Source organism: Cataglyphis hispanica, chromosome 11 (genome assembly GCF_021464435.1).
Source record: "Cataglyphis hispanica isolate Lineage 1 chromosome 11, ULB_Chis1_1.0, whole genome shotgun sequence".
Taxonomy (NCBI): Eukaryota; Metazoa; Arthropoda; class Insecta; order Hymenoptera; family Formicidae; genus Cataglyphis; species Cataglyphis hispanica.
Genome location: NC_065964.1, coordinates 6,951,064 through 6,968,589, shown reverse-complemented (window position 1 = coordinate 6,968,589; position 17,526 = coordinate 6,951,064). Strand labels below are relative to the sequence as shown.

Genomic DNA, 17,526 nt, shown 5'->3' with positions numbered 1-17,526 from the left:
GATTTTGCGCATACGACATCGTGAGATAATCGTCAACAATGTATACGGTGGTAAATATTTTCCGACGCGGAAGCTAAATCGCGAGCGCGCGCGTGTGCGCGGTGTCTTTGATAATAATTTGGCAGGTACGTACATTTCGTGAATTCGCATGGTCGTGTGTGGAAATACACGGAATCGTCGTGTAACGGGAGAGTGTGACGGCCGACCGGCCGTTGGCACAGTGGAGGGTTGTCTACATATAGAGGTGAGCGCGAGTCGCGAAACGATTCAGTCTTCTTGAAACCACGCAGCAATAAAAGACAAGACGTGGATAAATAACAATAACCGCGGGCACATTCGTTCTCCGCCAATGTGCCGATCGTTCGTGCGAATTTTTTGACGACTCTTTTTTAACGGCCTTCCATCGAGTTCGTGTAAAGTTTGTGCAACGTTGCAGCCATCAACTCATCCTCTTCCGGGTAAGAAATCCTTCTTCGTGTCATGAAAAATCAGTAATTTCCTTTTCTACGGTCGTATTTTATGAGACCGAATTTTTCAAACAAAAATTTTACCCATTTCTACACGATTCATAAAAATAACATGCTACACTAACAAGTATGAAAAATTTTATTTTAAAATGCTATTTACTTACTTGACTTTTTTTATCGGCTAGCGTTAGTTATGTTGAAATCATCCAAGTTAAATAAATTGAAAATAGAATTTTCTAGTATGCTCCTATATTGCAAAATACATCAATTATCTATATTAATAGTTTATGATAACCAATTTGTTATCGAGAGATCTTTGAAAGTGGATTAAGCAAAATTAGTTAATAGTTAATAGTTACAAATTTTGTAGCTACTATTTTATTCTACATATTTCCTTAAAATTTTCCATATTTGTAATTTAAAATTAACATTTATACCGTGCGCATAATTACAGATGCATCGCTGCGAAAATGAATCTGACAAATTCCGTAAATTGTATAAATTAGAATATCGAAAGTTTGTACAATAGAAAAAAGAAAGAAAAAGCTGTTCAAGCAATAAAGATATATTAAGCAGGGAATTAAGTGAGATTAGATAAAAGCAACTTTAAAATTTTTTTCACGTTATTAGAAAATCAATATTTATTTTATTTTACAAGCAACGCACCTTAATTTTAATAATAAGATTAATATAATATAATATATAAAAGTTGCGCGAATTAAAGTGTCGAGAGCGCAGCGATTTATTCGATATAGAGTCGCGACAAGCCACGATCGATCGATAACGCGCGTACTAAATCATGGATTTAATTAACGGAGTGCAATTGCCTGGCAGTGAAACGTACGATTCAATCGCTTACGCGCGAAACGTCAAAGTTCATTTGACAGCTCGGACAACTCAGTTTCCCATTTGTTTATTATTTGCACGCTGATATAAATATTGTTTGATCTGATAAATTTCGACTAATCAAATTTAATAAGATATTAATATTTACATTATCACCGATCATCTCTATTTGCCATAGATATTCTAATGTCGCAAAGTTAGACGATAAAAAAATATGTCAAGAACCGATTTTTTTTATTTTGCGTATAGTCAGCAGAAACTTTTAATAAGCAGATTTCATCAAAAATGTTATTAACATTTAAGACAAAATTTTACCATTAATTAACAGAAACTAAAATTTGCTGAAATTTTATCGGAATTTACTACAATTTTACGTTAATTTATTGCAGTAAAAATATCATCATGTCATTTCAAGTACAGTAGCGATTGATAAGATAACAAGAAAAAATATACGCATTGCCAACTTATATGCATCTGTGTAAACTCATTCTCCCGTTGCAATTTTTTCAAATAAAGTTATAGTGAAGAGAAAAAATAGTAGTAATCACTGTAATCTATATTTTCAGTGATCGTTTAATTGTATCGATATGGAGCAAAATGGTGTATCCATAATATCTCCACCGGGTGTCACGGAAAATTCTGTTGGAAAATCCAAGAGCATTGGTATCACGCTAAGATCTGGCAGTTTACAATCGGCTAAGGAAAAGTTGAAGGCACCCTGTGAGTATAAATTAATGATGCAATTATATTTGAATCGAAAACGGCTTCGAAAATGTACATAATTTAATAGAAACTCGTATCAAAAAGCAAAATTCAATATTTTTTTTCTTAAAAAAAAAAGGATCGACGAATTTTTCGAATTTTTTAAGATAAATTCCACATTAGATCGTAGCTCACTTTTGAATAAAGTTTAATCAAAATTTGATAATCAAATTAATTGATGGAAAAATGAGCACACAGAAAAGTCGTTTCGCGGTAAAGTTTCATAGGAGGAATCGATCGTGTAACAAAATGAAAAGGCCTCGCGAGCGATCGTCCGTTCCTGCTTTCAAGATTGACCTTAAACTCACGGAATCGTCCGCTATTGCGAGTCGACCGACCTCCTATTTGCATCGCGCCGGTTTTCTCGGTGAAAGAAAGAAGAAAGCGGAGGTTGCATTACCGAGCGCATGCTAAGCGACGCTCTACGAGTATTCCCGACCTGAAAATTGGGTCGGAAATCGAATTTACAAGACTCCGTGGGAAAATTCTCTCTTTTGCGCGTTGCATTCGCGTAGCGCATCTTGCCGTATCACCGGCATCCGCTACGAGAAAATTAAGAAAATTAGGTAAGTTTTCGTGCTTAAGGATAACGTCATCGCAAGTCGCATCGGCCATTTATTATGCAGGTGACGTATCGAAGAGAAAAAATGTTTACTTCCGGCAACGATACGCGTTTCAACCTCGTGACTTGACAAATTAATTATATTCTCCATATGATCTTTCCTGTAAAATTAGTAGCGATCTAATCTATTCGCAGATTTATAGATTATATTTTTTTTCTAAATTATCAAATAATCTTTTTTTTTTTCATTAAAATGAAAAAAAGAGTTTCAGTAGTTTCAGCTATCGTGTAACGCGACGAGAGTTTTCAATCGGCGGCGCGTCTCGCTGTGTTTGATCTAGAAAGCGGATTGTGTTTCTTTTGACGAGCGTATATTTCGGTCGTTTCTCTAGGAAAAAGAAAGTGCATAATGCGACTGCATCAGGAAACACGGTTGCTCGGACGTTTTTACGAGGCACGTACGCGAGGAGTCTCTCTCTAATGAAATTAGATGATAATTATAAAGCGGGACGCGTGTATGCTTAGCACCAAGCTTCTTCTTTCTCGCTCTTTTCTCTTTCGTTTTACAAGCGTGGAAAAATGATGTGTTTGGAGATCTTAATTTCAAGCGAGTCGATCTCCCATTTTTAGCTCCTCTAGTACATTACACGCTTCGCAACGTATCTACATCGCGAAGTGTTAATTAACTTCAAGCATCATTTCCCTCGGACGTCCTCACAATGCGTTCCGCGAAAGTCTTAGACCCGATAAACGAAAAAAAAAAAAAAAACAAAAAGAGGATGCGGGTGAGAGAAATTGATTATTTCCGAATAGCTTTTTGTGGATTGTATCTTGCTGAGAAAATCTAGGAAAATGAATATCGCACGCGGAATACTAAATTATTCGCGTGCACTTTCACCCGCAATCGCGATGTAAGTCCGATTTACAATCACGAATATACACGCGATAGTCTTCGGAATTAATTAGAATTTAATATAACGCGTGGAGAGCGAAGAACAAATATTAGGATGCGGGTCACGTATCATCTCATAATCCCTATCTCTTCCTAGAACATTGCGGTAAATGATTAGAAACTTGTTCATGCCATGTTTATATAAATAGTTTGAATACTGTTGTTTCAAAATTCGTTAAAAGCCCACAAATATCCATTTTCATTCACAAACTAATTATTAAAACAAAAAGCCTTAAAAAATGATTAAGATAACTTTATAAATAATTTCCTCTTTTAATTCAAGATGAAATTTTGAGAGAAAGAGAGAGAAATATACTTTAAATAATATTTTACAAGAATATTCGTGTATTATAATTTTTATAACAATTTAAAGACACATAATGGCGAATTAAGAGAAAAAATAGAATAGCAAAGTGTTCCTTGCCTTTTGCTTGACAGAAAGTAGTTTGAGAACGCTGGATTATACAATGTCGGGAGTGTATACTTATACTCGATTTAATGAAAGGAAATTTTGAAACTCTCCCGTGTTTTAGAATCGCTTGCATTATAATGCCGACGAAATCGCCAATAATGAAAAACCTCTATCGTCATTTTTTCTATGTCATCATGTTATTTATTATAGTCTTCGTAATAATATCATTAATCCGGAAACGCGCGGTCGCCTCGTAAAAATTTCTGCGTACATCGCAAATATTATATAATTTTTACTGTTAAAGATAGATCTGCAACGCAGATTTCTGATTTAAGTTTCTACACGAGATATTTATAATGCATATACATCAATGTCAGCGGTAAATATTTCTCGTCGTTTCGTCAAGCGCTTAAAGAAGTTCAGTCTATTGACAGCGATCGGTGACAGCTTAATTATGCAAGATATTTTCGACGGATTAAAATAGTTTATTTTTTTTTAATTTCGTAACAAGAGAGCAGCGTAAATAACGAGATATAAAATATATGTAGGCACAAATTGTAATAAAAGAATGTAAAAAGAATTGTAAAAAATGAATAATAATTTTCTTTTTTTTCGCTATATGTTTTTATTGTATTCATATGATGTTTTACGCCTCTTAACTCACGTTTATCGAAATCTAAGGAATTTGCAAAATTGATGTTATCGCAGCAGAGCTGCTCCGGATTCCCGAGAAGACATAATTATTGCCAGATTGGGGAGCCTGCTGTAAATCGAACAAGCAGCACTTTGAGAAAATTTAGTACATCGCGATATTCTCGAGTTTTAGAAAATCTGGAGTTTCACTCTTTCTCGTAACGATTTACCGCGACAATCGTTGTAATTTACCGATACTTCCTCCGTATCCGTTCTCACGATGGTGTTCCATTTCCACCACGATATAGCGGGTAGACACTAAAATGCCATGGGAAAGTAATCAAAGAGGAGACAGTGGTCTTTTGTGTCGCAATATAATGCGCTCTTATTATTATTTATCATCGTATTTCTCTACGGCAAATATTTTTGGAATCAATTTTCAAGATAGATACGCATTAATCCAAGAGAATAATAAACTAATATTAATATAATAAAAATATATAAAATAATTGATATTATATATGTCATTAATAATTAGTAAATGTTAAAATAAAAATATAAACTAAAAAGATTTATAAGCCAAAGTTTATAAATATCATAATTAAAGTCTGATGTATAATTATTATAATCAATACATTATAACTTTGTAATATTAATTGAAATATTTCTGTAGCATTTAACAGCGCTTGAAACTTTAGAGATATTATCTCATAATTCATAAACATATTCATGATATAATACAAAGCGTTTTATACATTTCGATCGTGTCTGAAACGTCAGAGGAAGTATATTTCGTATTTCGAAGCACGGGTGCTTCTGCCGTTCTCGTGATAAAATTTCGAGAATGAAAATTTGGCAAGAGAGAGAAAGAATTCGGTGGCGAGTGCCTATGTAAAAATGCCGTTAATCTCTCGGTTGCCGCTATAAATTGAGACGGCGCGAATGACGGAAGAAAGATGCTACATCTTACCAGAGTAGGTATATCGAGTCTGGCTTGACAGTCACCGTGCTCCGGCCATTCACATCGCGAACTTGACCCACTGTCACACTTGCAGCAACGGTACGCGATGTCATACTCTCTGCCGTGTATTCCGCGCATACAGAAAAAGACTACCGTGTATCTTTTTCCGCTATAACCCTCGCAGAATTTATCGTTAGATATTTTCGCAGACGTACAGCGGTGATGTAATAACTATAGAGATAATATTCTCACGCCGATCAATAAGACCGTACGTATTCATTATGCTACATATGTTATAATCAATTTTTTACACAGCTCGAAAAAGAAGAATATCGTCGACTTGATACTTGCTAATAATTATTTCTTCATATTTCGTACGTATATATGAATGTCATATATATGCGTATATATAATGCAATCTTCAGGAAATTTGTAAGAAAAAACATATAGAAAGTTTTTATTGTGTTTTTATAATATATTAACTGGATGGACTATAATATTAATTTACGGACTATAATATTAACTTATGGCGTGAACTCTATCATTCTGTACTACTTCTAATTATATAGATAAATAGATGAAGATAAGTTTGCATTACGAATTTTATTTCTCTGCAAGCTTACAACATTCCTGATTCGTATCTTTCATGTACTTCATTATAACATACGGCCGACATAACGCATTCCACATATGATGATATAACTTGCATAAGTATTACTCCATCATTCTAAGCAATACTTATCGCAATTGCAAGATGCAAATGTTCAATCGTAATCGTGATATTATTTACATTTATGTAGAATAAACGACAATAAAACTTCCTAAAAATATTTGAAGACAATTTAATTATTTAGCGAATAAAAAATCGATTATAGATATTCATGTACGTAAAAATATTGAGGTACAATATAAATATATATTAGACAGTTGCTAAATATTTTTTAATTTAGAGTACAAAATTATAAATTTTTAATTTTCGTAATTAAATAAATACATATAAAAATTCGTAAAATTAATCTTTTAAAAGAAAAGTCCCAATTTATTTGCAATGTAACAATTTTGATTAAATAATTTTAATTTACATTCTGTGAGTATTTCAGAACGTTTCAGAAATCCATCAAGCATACATCACGCGTGTTTCGATAGTATTTTACATTTCCGGCGCTTATTGAGAAATTGTTTTTATGCAACGTGTCGAATGGATAAAATTACTTTCGACATCCTACTATCGTAAATCTAATTGACTATGCAAATCGTTACGATGCAGTGTAATCAGTAATACATTATATCAGAGCGCGTGTAATTATGCATGTAATAATTGATCATTGCCAATCGTTCTCTCGCAAAAAGCGCAAAAACGAATAATTGACAGCGTACAAAAATTTACCACGAATAATCGAATAATCCTTTTTATGGTTGCGATTTTTACGCTTTTTTTTAAGACAGAAATTACAATGTAATAAAGTGTTTTCTTGCAAGCGAAAAATATTAAGAATATTTTTTCTCATAAAAAAAATTATTTTTGCATTAAATGCACCTACAAGATTAGACAATTAGAAGCGCGCTGTTCGTTTAATTTTTTTGCAACGGAGTAACAAGCGAAAAAAAAAAAGAGAAAAGGGCGATAAAAAAAAATGCATCTGTTTTTGCGCATCGCTGCACTTTCATGCATCTCAATATTCACGACAGTTAATCGAAGATCAGCGTTGCATCCTCTCAGCGCAAAAACCAAGAATTTCTCTCCACGATACTAAGCCATTTTCTATAATTCACGAGGATTCGTTGCATATCGCTTGTGAGATGTGAAAATATGGATTATGCGTTCGAATGACTTGTATAATATTTATTTTTCGTGCGAGTTTTCTAATCTTATTTGTCGAAAAAAAGAAAATATTTATATATATTCGTCATCTTTAAGAAGCTTGTTCAAAAACTTGTGCAGAATTTTACGGAAACAATTATCTGGAAAATATATAAAATCAATATAATCTTTTTTTTTTTTCATTTTGCAAGAGAGATATATAATTTAGGTTGTCTCGAGAAATAATACTCACAATTTAAAAGATGCTCACGCTTGCGTGCTCGCGGAAATTACATTCTCTCGACTATGAATTCATACATAGAAGATATCAGAGTGTAACGACAGATCGTTGCAAATCACACGTGACCGCTCGTATATTTCACGCAACCCGCTAAGATATCGTTCTCATCGTATTTCACAGTTGAATGGCATCGCGCGTTTCTGCGCAAACGACATTGTTTACGGAATAACATAAACCGCGTTACACAAATCAAAGACGCATATTCCGTATGCATTATGTAATGGATGCGTTCGGACGTTGTTCTCGCGACTGGCCAGCAGGTGATTAGCAAATGTCAGAAAAGGTTCTGCGTACTTTCATACGCGATAATAATGAATATTCGTGAGAGCAACGTGTCGTGTCACGTCATGGAATAAACACGTTATTTTCACGTTGGTCAATTTTATATCTGATTGCTGATCAATCCCGACAAGAGTTCAACAGGTTCAATATTTGCGGATAAATTGGAAAACCAATTATAGTAATTGGTGAGATGCTTTATTAATATTGATCGGTAGAATATGAGCGCATTACGAATTGTAATTACGAAGGCGGATACAGTCGCGCATAATTTGGCTAAAGTTCAGGAGGTTTATTAACATTGGTTAATTAATACAGCGAATGGCATGTAATGGAATTAACAAATGAGATTAATCGATATACATATATTCTTATATCTTTAGGTTTATATCGCATCACGATTATCGTGAGATGAAAAATATAAAATTTTCTCACAAGTATAAAATTTATATTACGATCATATGTGTTGCTGTATTAAAACATCTGACGTGCGAATTATAAAAGGAATTTATTAATTATTAAACGAACGTTTGTGCGTTTATCTCAAACATATAGCTGTTTAATTTAACATAATTTTAAACGTCTATATAAGTGCGTGAGACGAAAAGTAATTAATGATCCGTTCGCGTTATCTTATCGTCTTGTTAATATCGATCACTAGTTGATTAAACGAGTTGATCAAATATTGTTCCTCCGACTGTTGTGACATGCGTACACATTGTGACATATATATTACTAGAAATATAAAGTCACGAGCAGTCACGAGCTTGTCGTAGATGTTTTTTTCCCGAATTTCTCGTAACACGCGGCGAGAAGAAATAGACGTTGGAAATTAACGAGAAGCATACTTTACTCGTCATCGCACGTTGCAACGTGCGTTGCGACAAAAACTGGCTTTCTACCCTTTCGGAGCAGTTGATTTATGGAAATTTCACCGTGCCGTCGTCGCTATTAGAGATCGTTGAAATTCGCGACATACTGAGAATATTTTTCTCGTACTAAATTGTCGAGGTAAATTGCCTTCTTCGCGTACGCTATCTAGTACGTCATCAAGTGCGAAGAATGAACGACGAATTAGAAAAAGTTGAGCGATTCACTAATTATAGAAATTTTCGCACTTAAACTCACGTGCAACATGCACGTGAAATGCATTCCTTTATAAATCTGCGATTATAATTTCATAAAAAAAATTCCATCATAATAATTTGTTTATCTGTGTAACGGTAATAGCTTGTTATTAAATTACAATATTATCACTATCAAATTAATTAAATGTATCATTTTACTTTTGATATGTAATCCGAACCTTCGTTAATATGTTACAAATCATTAATATAAAAAAAAAATAACACGAATATTCCAATATGCACACGCAAAATGCATTTGGCTACTTTATCAATTCAGTCACGAATCGCGATATCATAGATTTCTACTGTCTTTTCATACGCTATCGATAGCTGGTAAAACTACGTATACTGTGGCCGGTATATATCGATGGAAATTTTCCGGAGAGGAGAGAAAGACATTAAAAGTAATGGGCATTAATTTATATTTGTTTGCGAGGTACTGTGTGAGATGGTGCATCGATGAAAGTTCATCAAAAAAATGCATCACTTTCTCGATCCAAACTTCTTCCTTTCCTTTATCTTCATTAGTACAAAATGAGAAGAAAAGTTTAAAAAAAAAAAATATATATATATATATATACTGAGGGTAAAGTATTACATACAAAAATACAAGACATTTCACTCGGCAAACTATAATCCTGGATTACTTTCTCGGTCCGTAATTACGCTCCGGCACTTTCTTGCTAATTACCTCCGTTCTTTGCAGTTTGATTTTTTAATTAACGAATAGAGATATCGCGTTCAAGTTACTCGCAGCTTGGAAAGTGCACGTCTCGACGATGAAGATACAAGATATATTTCCTTGAACCCTGCATTACATACATATATAGATATATACCGGCGTGGTCTCGCATGCGTTTTTTCCCACTCGGTCCTAATATACAACACGCGCGCGATGGCTTTCTACACTTTATTCCGCCAGTCCACTTGTCGTGTTTACGACCATCGGATCATTAACTAGGGCGATAAATTAGCGAAATGATAAGAGAGCCTCCTCCTAAAGCTATACGCGCGTTCTAATTTCTTTATGTCGATTAAGTGCTGTAGCCGAGTTTTGTCAAACGGCCGGATTATTTTTTTCAAAATCTTTCATAAATAATTAAACGAAAGAAATGAATAAAAGAAAAATTTTTTTTTTTATACAATCAGCATAAAAAAATTAAACACACATATACAGTATCTCTTTACATGAAATTATAAAAATTTCTTTCTATAAGCTTTCACGTTTTTATAATTATATTTTATGGTGCGAAATAATTTTAGTTTTTCTCTAATTGTTAGAATTAAATAATTGAATTTCGCAATAATTACTTTCATAAGTGTTTTTATTTTTAAAATGAAGAGAATTATATGGCAACTTATATCTGGTTTGCTCTCGATTTTTATGTACTTTATATCGTGAAATACGTCAAGTGTTTATTGCGCATGCAATCGATGTATCTGAAAATGGAGAATGTCCAGTTTTGAGAGGATAAACACTGACTTTGAACGGCTTCGAGGACGTCGGTTCCCGTTCGTCCATCGTATCGAAACCCGGCTAATCCGCGAATGTCGATGACTGATTACTATCAGTCTCGCTCCATGTCACACTAAGCCTGTACGCTAATGGAAACCGTACGTGACACGTGGTAGCTTCTAATTATATCCGTGCGACACACGTTTAATCACGACGACGCGGTCGTAATTCTAGAGTAAACGTGCTTTGGCATCTCTATGCATAGCTCAGAAGCGCGAACGGATATGTATATGTATATATATGTAATATATGTAAGCGCGATTAGCGCCAAAGGATATTGACATCCATATGTGAAGTTATGAATATCATATGAATGGGAATCGGGAACGCGCGTCTTTGAATGATCTATTTGGGAAATGCGAAATTGTGCAAATGTAAACGTAATAAGATGTAATAACTAAATCATTTATTATTACAAATTAAAGAAATTATTAATCGCGATCAGTAAAATTTCTCCAATAATAAAATTTAAAATTTAATATTTTCACTGCTTCTCATATATGATGCTAATAATATTCCTAATAATATCGATAAATAATTATAAAATTTTATCAACGTTGCATAGAACGAGAAGAAATGTCACAGTGCCATGATCTTTGGCTGCACTGATTATTCAGCCGTCTTTCTCGACGCCTGAAATACTAAATATTGACCAAGATATTACTCAATATGCGATAACTAGTGATATATTTCGTATATTACAATATCTCTCTCGCGAGCAGAAAAATAGATAGATAGATAGAGAATTGCATTCATATTCTACTATGGATATAATTTAATTCTTGCGTTTCAAAGTTGAGTTAAATTACCCGAAATAAAATAAATGAAAGTTGCGTAGTAAAATAATGCAAAAATAATGGGCGTTACAATGGTTAAAGGTTCAAAGGGCATAGTTTAATTTAGTTATCGTGAACTGTAATTCGATTCAACTTTTGACCTCGGGCAAAAATTTCAACACTCTCGTGAAAATTTTGTAGTACGGGCTCTCGCGAGAATTACATCGAGAAAATTTCATGCGGACGTATATATACATTGAAGAAAACTATACCATCCTGTCAAAAGAGAAAGAACGCAAAGTGCTTCGATATACAAGAGTGGAGGATACTTATCGAAGTCCAGCGCCTCTCTTTAACAACGTTAGAGTCGCTCGACTTCCGATATGCATAACTTCACCGATGCTTTCATGTAAATTCGTTGCTCCTTTCTACTTTAGGTTTACACCACCAATGGTAATCGTATTCGACGTGAAGCGAACAAAGTTTTCACTCGAAAGTTTACAGTAAAGTATAAAATTTATCTTGCCTGTCGATTCGAAAACACTTTTGCATCAAGTACATTATTATACTTTTGAAGTTCATCGAAGAACAATCATCTCAACATATATCTCAATAAATGAAATCGTGATATGAAAACATTGTAAATTGCAAATATAAAAATGTCAAGAAAAATGATTTTTTTTTCTGAATAACATTAATACTCCGGAAAATGTTAAGAATCTTGCTCTTTTCAAATTTTCAAATGCGAAATTAACTAAAAATAGCACCGATCTTGCCACTTTGTGACTTTAATATTCTTTATCTGTAAAAAAAAGCTTAAAGAGATGTAGAATTCTATTGAATCATCTCTTATTATCTTTTTCCTCATTCCTACGCTAACGATTCAGGAGATCCCTGTGCATAAGTCATGGCGACAATTTCAATGACACGTGTGTGTATATATCGTGTTTATTTACGCTTTATCCATCTTTAAAAACAAAGCGTCCGTCGTTATATGGTGTATTCAGCGCGAGCGCCTCTTGATTTTTCTCGATTATACATTCAATCTGGCTGGCTTCGGCTCGTTTAATGCGCAGAACTAAAAACATGCATACTTTGGTCGGCACTGTTCGCTCGTGCAATGGTCGCCTCTTAATTAAATATGCCACTGTCCTGGCGTACGATGCGACCGAATCGATAATGAGAGCGCAAATTTTCATACTTTTTCGTAAAAGCATGAAAGTGACGCACTCGGCTTTTTCTACAAAATGGTAACATAAAGCTGCACTTTATCTTTTTCATTTGTCGCGGCAATTCGTGAATTATTTGTGATTATTTATAATCACGCTTTAATTTTTCTATTATAGTTTTCAAATTTTACCTTTCATAAAATTATATATTATAAATTATAAATTGTTGTTATTCATAAAAATTTTCCAATTACATTTATACGAATCCTTATGTTTAATTTTAATTTCTTTTAATTTTTATTTTTTAATTTTTTTTTAATTTTTTAAAATTTTATTTAATATTTTTTATTAAATTAATTAAAATTTTATTTAATTTTAATTTAATTTTTAATTTAATTTTTAATTTATATGAATGATATAAATATTAAATAGATAAAGATTCGACATAAAGATATTTTTTTCGAAATGCTTGTATAGATTTGTTCTTCCCTCTCCTCCTCTTCGTTATAAACAAAATTCAAAATTGATAACATCTAAATATCTAAAGCTATTTATCACGTCAATGAATAAAAATATAGCATTGTATTGACATCGCGCATAAATTGAAGATATGCTGAAAACAGAAATGTCTATATCTCAGGGTTGAAGAAGATGGAGGAAGATAGCACATTGTGGGACAAGTTGCTGACCGTTCTGGCAGAATTGATTGGAACGGCAATGCTGGTCTTTCTAGGATGTTCAGCGTGCGTGGGCAGTTTGGGAACTCCGCCACCAAACATTCAAACCAGCCTCGCTTTCGGTATCGCTATCATGATCATAGTACAGGTATAAATCATTTATGCGTAGATTTGACTATTAACGTGTTATTCTTGAAAATAATATTTTTTACGCTAATACGTTTGTTCCGCAGCATTTATATTATTTTTTCTTCATATCTTTTTTATTAATATTTTATATTTACATTATCTTAGAGAGAGAGAGAAAGAGAGAGAAAATTTTTTTTTAATAATATATCTTGGAAAGAAAATAAATATAAAAAAATATATAAAACCCAGAAAAACATAAATACCCAGTAAATAATAGTCGCGATCTTATCGAATCTTATCGTCGTTGCTTGTTTATTCGATTTTTTCAGAGTATTGGCCATATCAGCGGCGCTCACATTAATCCGGCTATTACAGTAGCCACGGTGATTCTCGGCAATAAGTCCCTCCTGATGGCCGGATTCTACATCGTTGCACAATGCTTGGGTAGCCTGGTAGGCTACGGTTTGTTAAAGGTCAATGAACATGTATATATTCATTTCCTCTTTAAGATTGCAGTAGACACTCGAATTATGTTTTGGCGACTATACTTAAAAAAGAATTAGTATTAATATATATATATATATATATATATATATATATATATATATATATATATATATCGTATTTTTATAATACGTTATTTATAAAAAATTATCAATTTAAGAAATAATTAAGGCTCTCAAATAAAAATCACAAGTACGTGTGAAAAAGAATTTATATTATCTCGAAGTTACAATCTGAAAATTATTTGGACTCACTCAAGTTTGTTTTTAAAGATTATCTATATAAGCTCGTTAATTACAACGTTTAATCTTTCGAAAACTTAATGATATTTGTAGATCACAATGATATAATCGTAATTGCTTTAAATTATTATACCTTTTCAATAGCAAGCTTTTAAAAAATATTGATTGATTTAATATTCTGCCATAATATTAATCATATGATTAACTTCTTTTTTTAAATATTGATTGCAGATCATAACGCCGCATGGCTTGTTGCACGATGGTAACAATAGTACGATCGATTCCTTCTGCACGACGAATATTAATGATCAGTTAACGGCCGTTCATGGACTCGTAATCGAGGCTTTAGCCACAGGAATATTTGTCTTTTTTGCCTGCGGAATTTGGGACTCGCGAAATGCAAAAAACACCGACTCAGTAGCGATAAAATTCGGCCTGTGCATCTCCATGCTTGCTTTCGCTTTCGTTCCTTACACCGGCTGCAGTATGAATCCCGCTAGAACATTCGGACCAGCGGTCTGGAATAATTCCTGGGATAATCACTGGATATATTGGCTAGGGCCGATCGGAGGTGCCATAATTGCGGCCCTGATTTATCGATGTTTATTCTCGCCTAAGACGAAAAATCAGGAAGGTGGTGTCACGCATGATACGGAAACTTTCAATGGCGTCGAGACGTAGATGAAATCGCACGTACGTTCCTCTTGTTAAATCTTGCATTATTTTTATACGATGTCTATCATTAAAAAGTTAACGAGAGCGCTTACAATGGTATAAAATCATAATTAAAAATTATTATTTTTTTTTTTCGTAAAAAAATGTGCACTTTGCATATTTAATACGTTGAATAATTCAGTTATAAATAACTTATTATTTTAAATTTAGATAATAATTTAGAAATGTTAAATAATATTTTCTCTCATATAAGAAACTCATTTTTAATTGAAAGAAATTATTGACGAAAATGGAAAACTATCTCGCTCGCGTGTGAATGTTTCTGTAAAACATCATTTCGCGAATTTGGGATATTCCCAAAGCATTTTTTATTTTTTGCTCTATTTTCGTTCATTCAGTCTCAACTTAAATAGTCACTGGATATTTTCGGGCTATGTATTTTCGGGCATCAATTTTGTCGAATAATCTGTATTTAGTTTACATCGTGCGCTTTTTCTTTCAGAGATCGAAAATGTATTCCAGCTCTCTGGGTGATTCGCAAATTGAACAGGAAATCCTGAATCGCGCTGGTATTTTCTTCCTCGGCTGAAAAAGAGGACATTGTAAAAGTTCCGGCGAAAACTCTTGCGGGGCGCGATGAAAGAGGATCGGACAGGCTTCGAACTTTACGGATTTCTACTTTTAGGATACTCGTCGGAAATGTCTCACTTGAAAATCTTGTAACTCTAAGGAAGGATCCTAAGGACGCGTTGTAGATTAATCTGACAAATTATTTTTGTACATAAATTCGATTAATAAGGTTTCGACGTACCGCATTCGCATTCGCTTTTATGCGATAGATGTAGAAATTCAGGTGCGTTTTTGTTATCACATTATTTGTTATTTGACGGCGTCACGACCGAGCGAAACATGACATAGAAATGTATTTTAAGTACAAAATGCGAAATATAGATTATAAATTATATATTCTAAAAATGTTACTTTAAAATGAAAAAATACCGACCAAATACACGCATATATCTATTATAAATAAGCACATTCTTGAAAATTTTCTTCAAAAAATTAAAATATATATAAAAAATAGATAATGTTATGTATTCAAATATTACGCCCGTAACATTCATTTGACGCTTGGCCGTGACGCATACATGAATATTTATATTCTTTTGCTACGTAGTTTTCCAGCACTTTCCAAGATAATCGTTCTATGTCGCTGTGACATATAATGAAACACTAAAATGGCGTGCAATTTTGTCTTGCCTAGTAATATATAATTTAGAATACTAATTGTCTCGCACTCTCGTTTTTCTCTCTTTCTCTCTCTCTTTTCTTTTTTTTTTTTTCTTTTGCTATTGTTCACGGCGCGAAGCGCACGTGAAGAAGAAAATCTCTCTCGCATGCATTACGCTGCAGCGGCCGTATCGCCACGTTTTTTATTAATTATTAGCAAATTTATGGGTTGTATGCAGACCCAGTTCGCTCGCTTCGCAATTCTACCAAATTCGCCACCATCATAACGTACGCGATGTAGCTCGTTAAGGCCGACATCTCTTATCCCTGTTACGACGAAATTCGAAATAACGGAATTAGTCTCGGCGAAGTCAGGAAATTGCCTCCATCGCCGTCGGTCGCGCCAAAGTTTTAATTGTATATTCGATTTACATGTTTGTGCGTGCGTACGTGTATATGTGTGTATGTATGTGTGTAAATGCGATTGCAATTACGCTTCGCGACTTAATGTATATGTAAATACAAGATACACATTCGGACCTCCTCGCTCGTTTCATATATATCTCTCTCCTCTCCCTCTTCTGTAGATAACAATAACTTGTGTGCGAAATCGCGTGGTACATTTCCTGGAGTTTCGCAAGGCCTTATTTTGCGCGCGAACGATGGGATAAGATCGAATTTTGGATTACATGACTGCACCGTGTATTTACGTAAGTAATCTTCAATTGTAATAAAATGTGACTTCAAATAAATTTCACGTGATATTTTGACAAATTGTGATTTTTCTTCTTATATGTTTTTTTCTTCTCTCTCGCAAGTGTTTATATTCTATCAAAAGAAACACCAATTTTTCTAACTTATTAATTTTTAAAAAATTAGTATTGAAATTCGTGTGATTTGCAGATACTTGCAAGCAACTTGAAAATGACAGCATTTATAAATATGCAATTAATTTTATTTAAAAGCAGTAGTGTAAATTTACTATCAATATTTACAAATTTATGAGGTATAAATATCTTATATTTAGATTGCAGTGATTCAAAATGAAAAAACTCACTAAAAATTCATTATTCGTGTTTTATCGATAACTTTTTGCCTCAAAAAAATAGGAAATGTATCGAATATTTGCCGACGACTCGAAAAATATTAGTCTGTTGTAAAAAAAAAAAAAAAAAAGTCATCAATCTCATACATAATTGAATCCTGAAAATACAGACACATTTGGAGGCGTATTAGATAGAAAGATATAAAAATAGCGGTGATCATATATGAAAGCGCGTATTGCGAAATATATGACGCCATAAATGTTCGATTCCAAAATTAGTATTCTTTAAGTTTCTGCAATCAAGCTTCTGGAATATTAAACATGTAATTTCAATTTTAAAAAATTTACAGATTTGACAAAAAAAACTAAAATAAAAGAAGATGAAAAAATAATGAAACAAATTGAGTAAACGACAGTATGTTACGAATGATATTACTAAGACAACTTGGTCAATTGTTTC

At 33.2% G+C, this 17,526-nt stretch overlaps 1 protein-coding gene and 1 long non-coding RNA gene across 2 annotated transcripts in view; one reads left to right on the top strand and one right to left on the bottom strand.

The window, feature by feature from the left end:
* The window catches only part of LOC126852664 (uncharacterized), a 49,394-nt gene that overhangs the window by 9,940 nt on the left and 21,928 nt on the right, over nt 1-17,526 (bottom strand). The gene's annotated exons all lie outside the window — the stretch shown is intronic.
* Nucleotides 260-16,795, top strand: LOC126852659 (aquaporin AQPAe.a-like). The gene is made up of 6 exons (XM_050597668.1): nt 260-458; nt 1,880-2,033; nt 13,205-13,389; nt 13,700-13,843; nt 14,348-14,809; nt 15,294-16,795. The coding sequence occupies exons 2-5, from the start codon at nt 1,901-1,903 to the stop codon at nt 14,795-14,797; spliced, it is 912 nt and encodes a 303-aa protein (XP_050453625.1). The 5' UTR covers nt 260-458; nt 1,880-1,900; the 3' UTR covers nt 14,798-14,809; nt 15,294-16,795.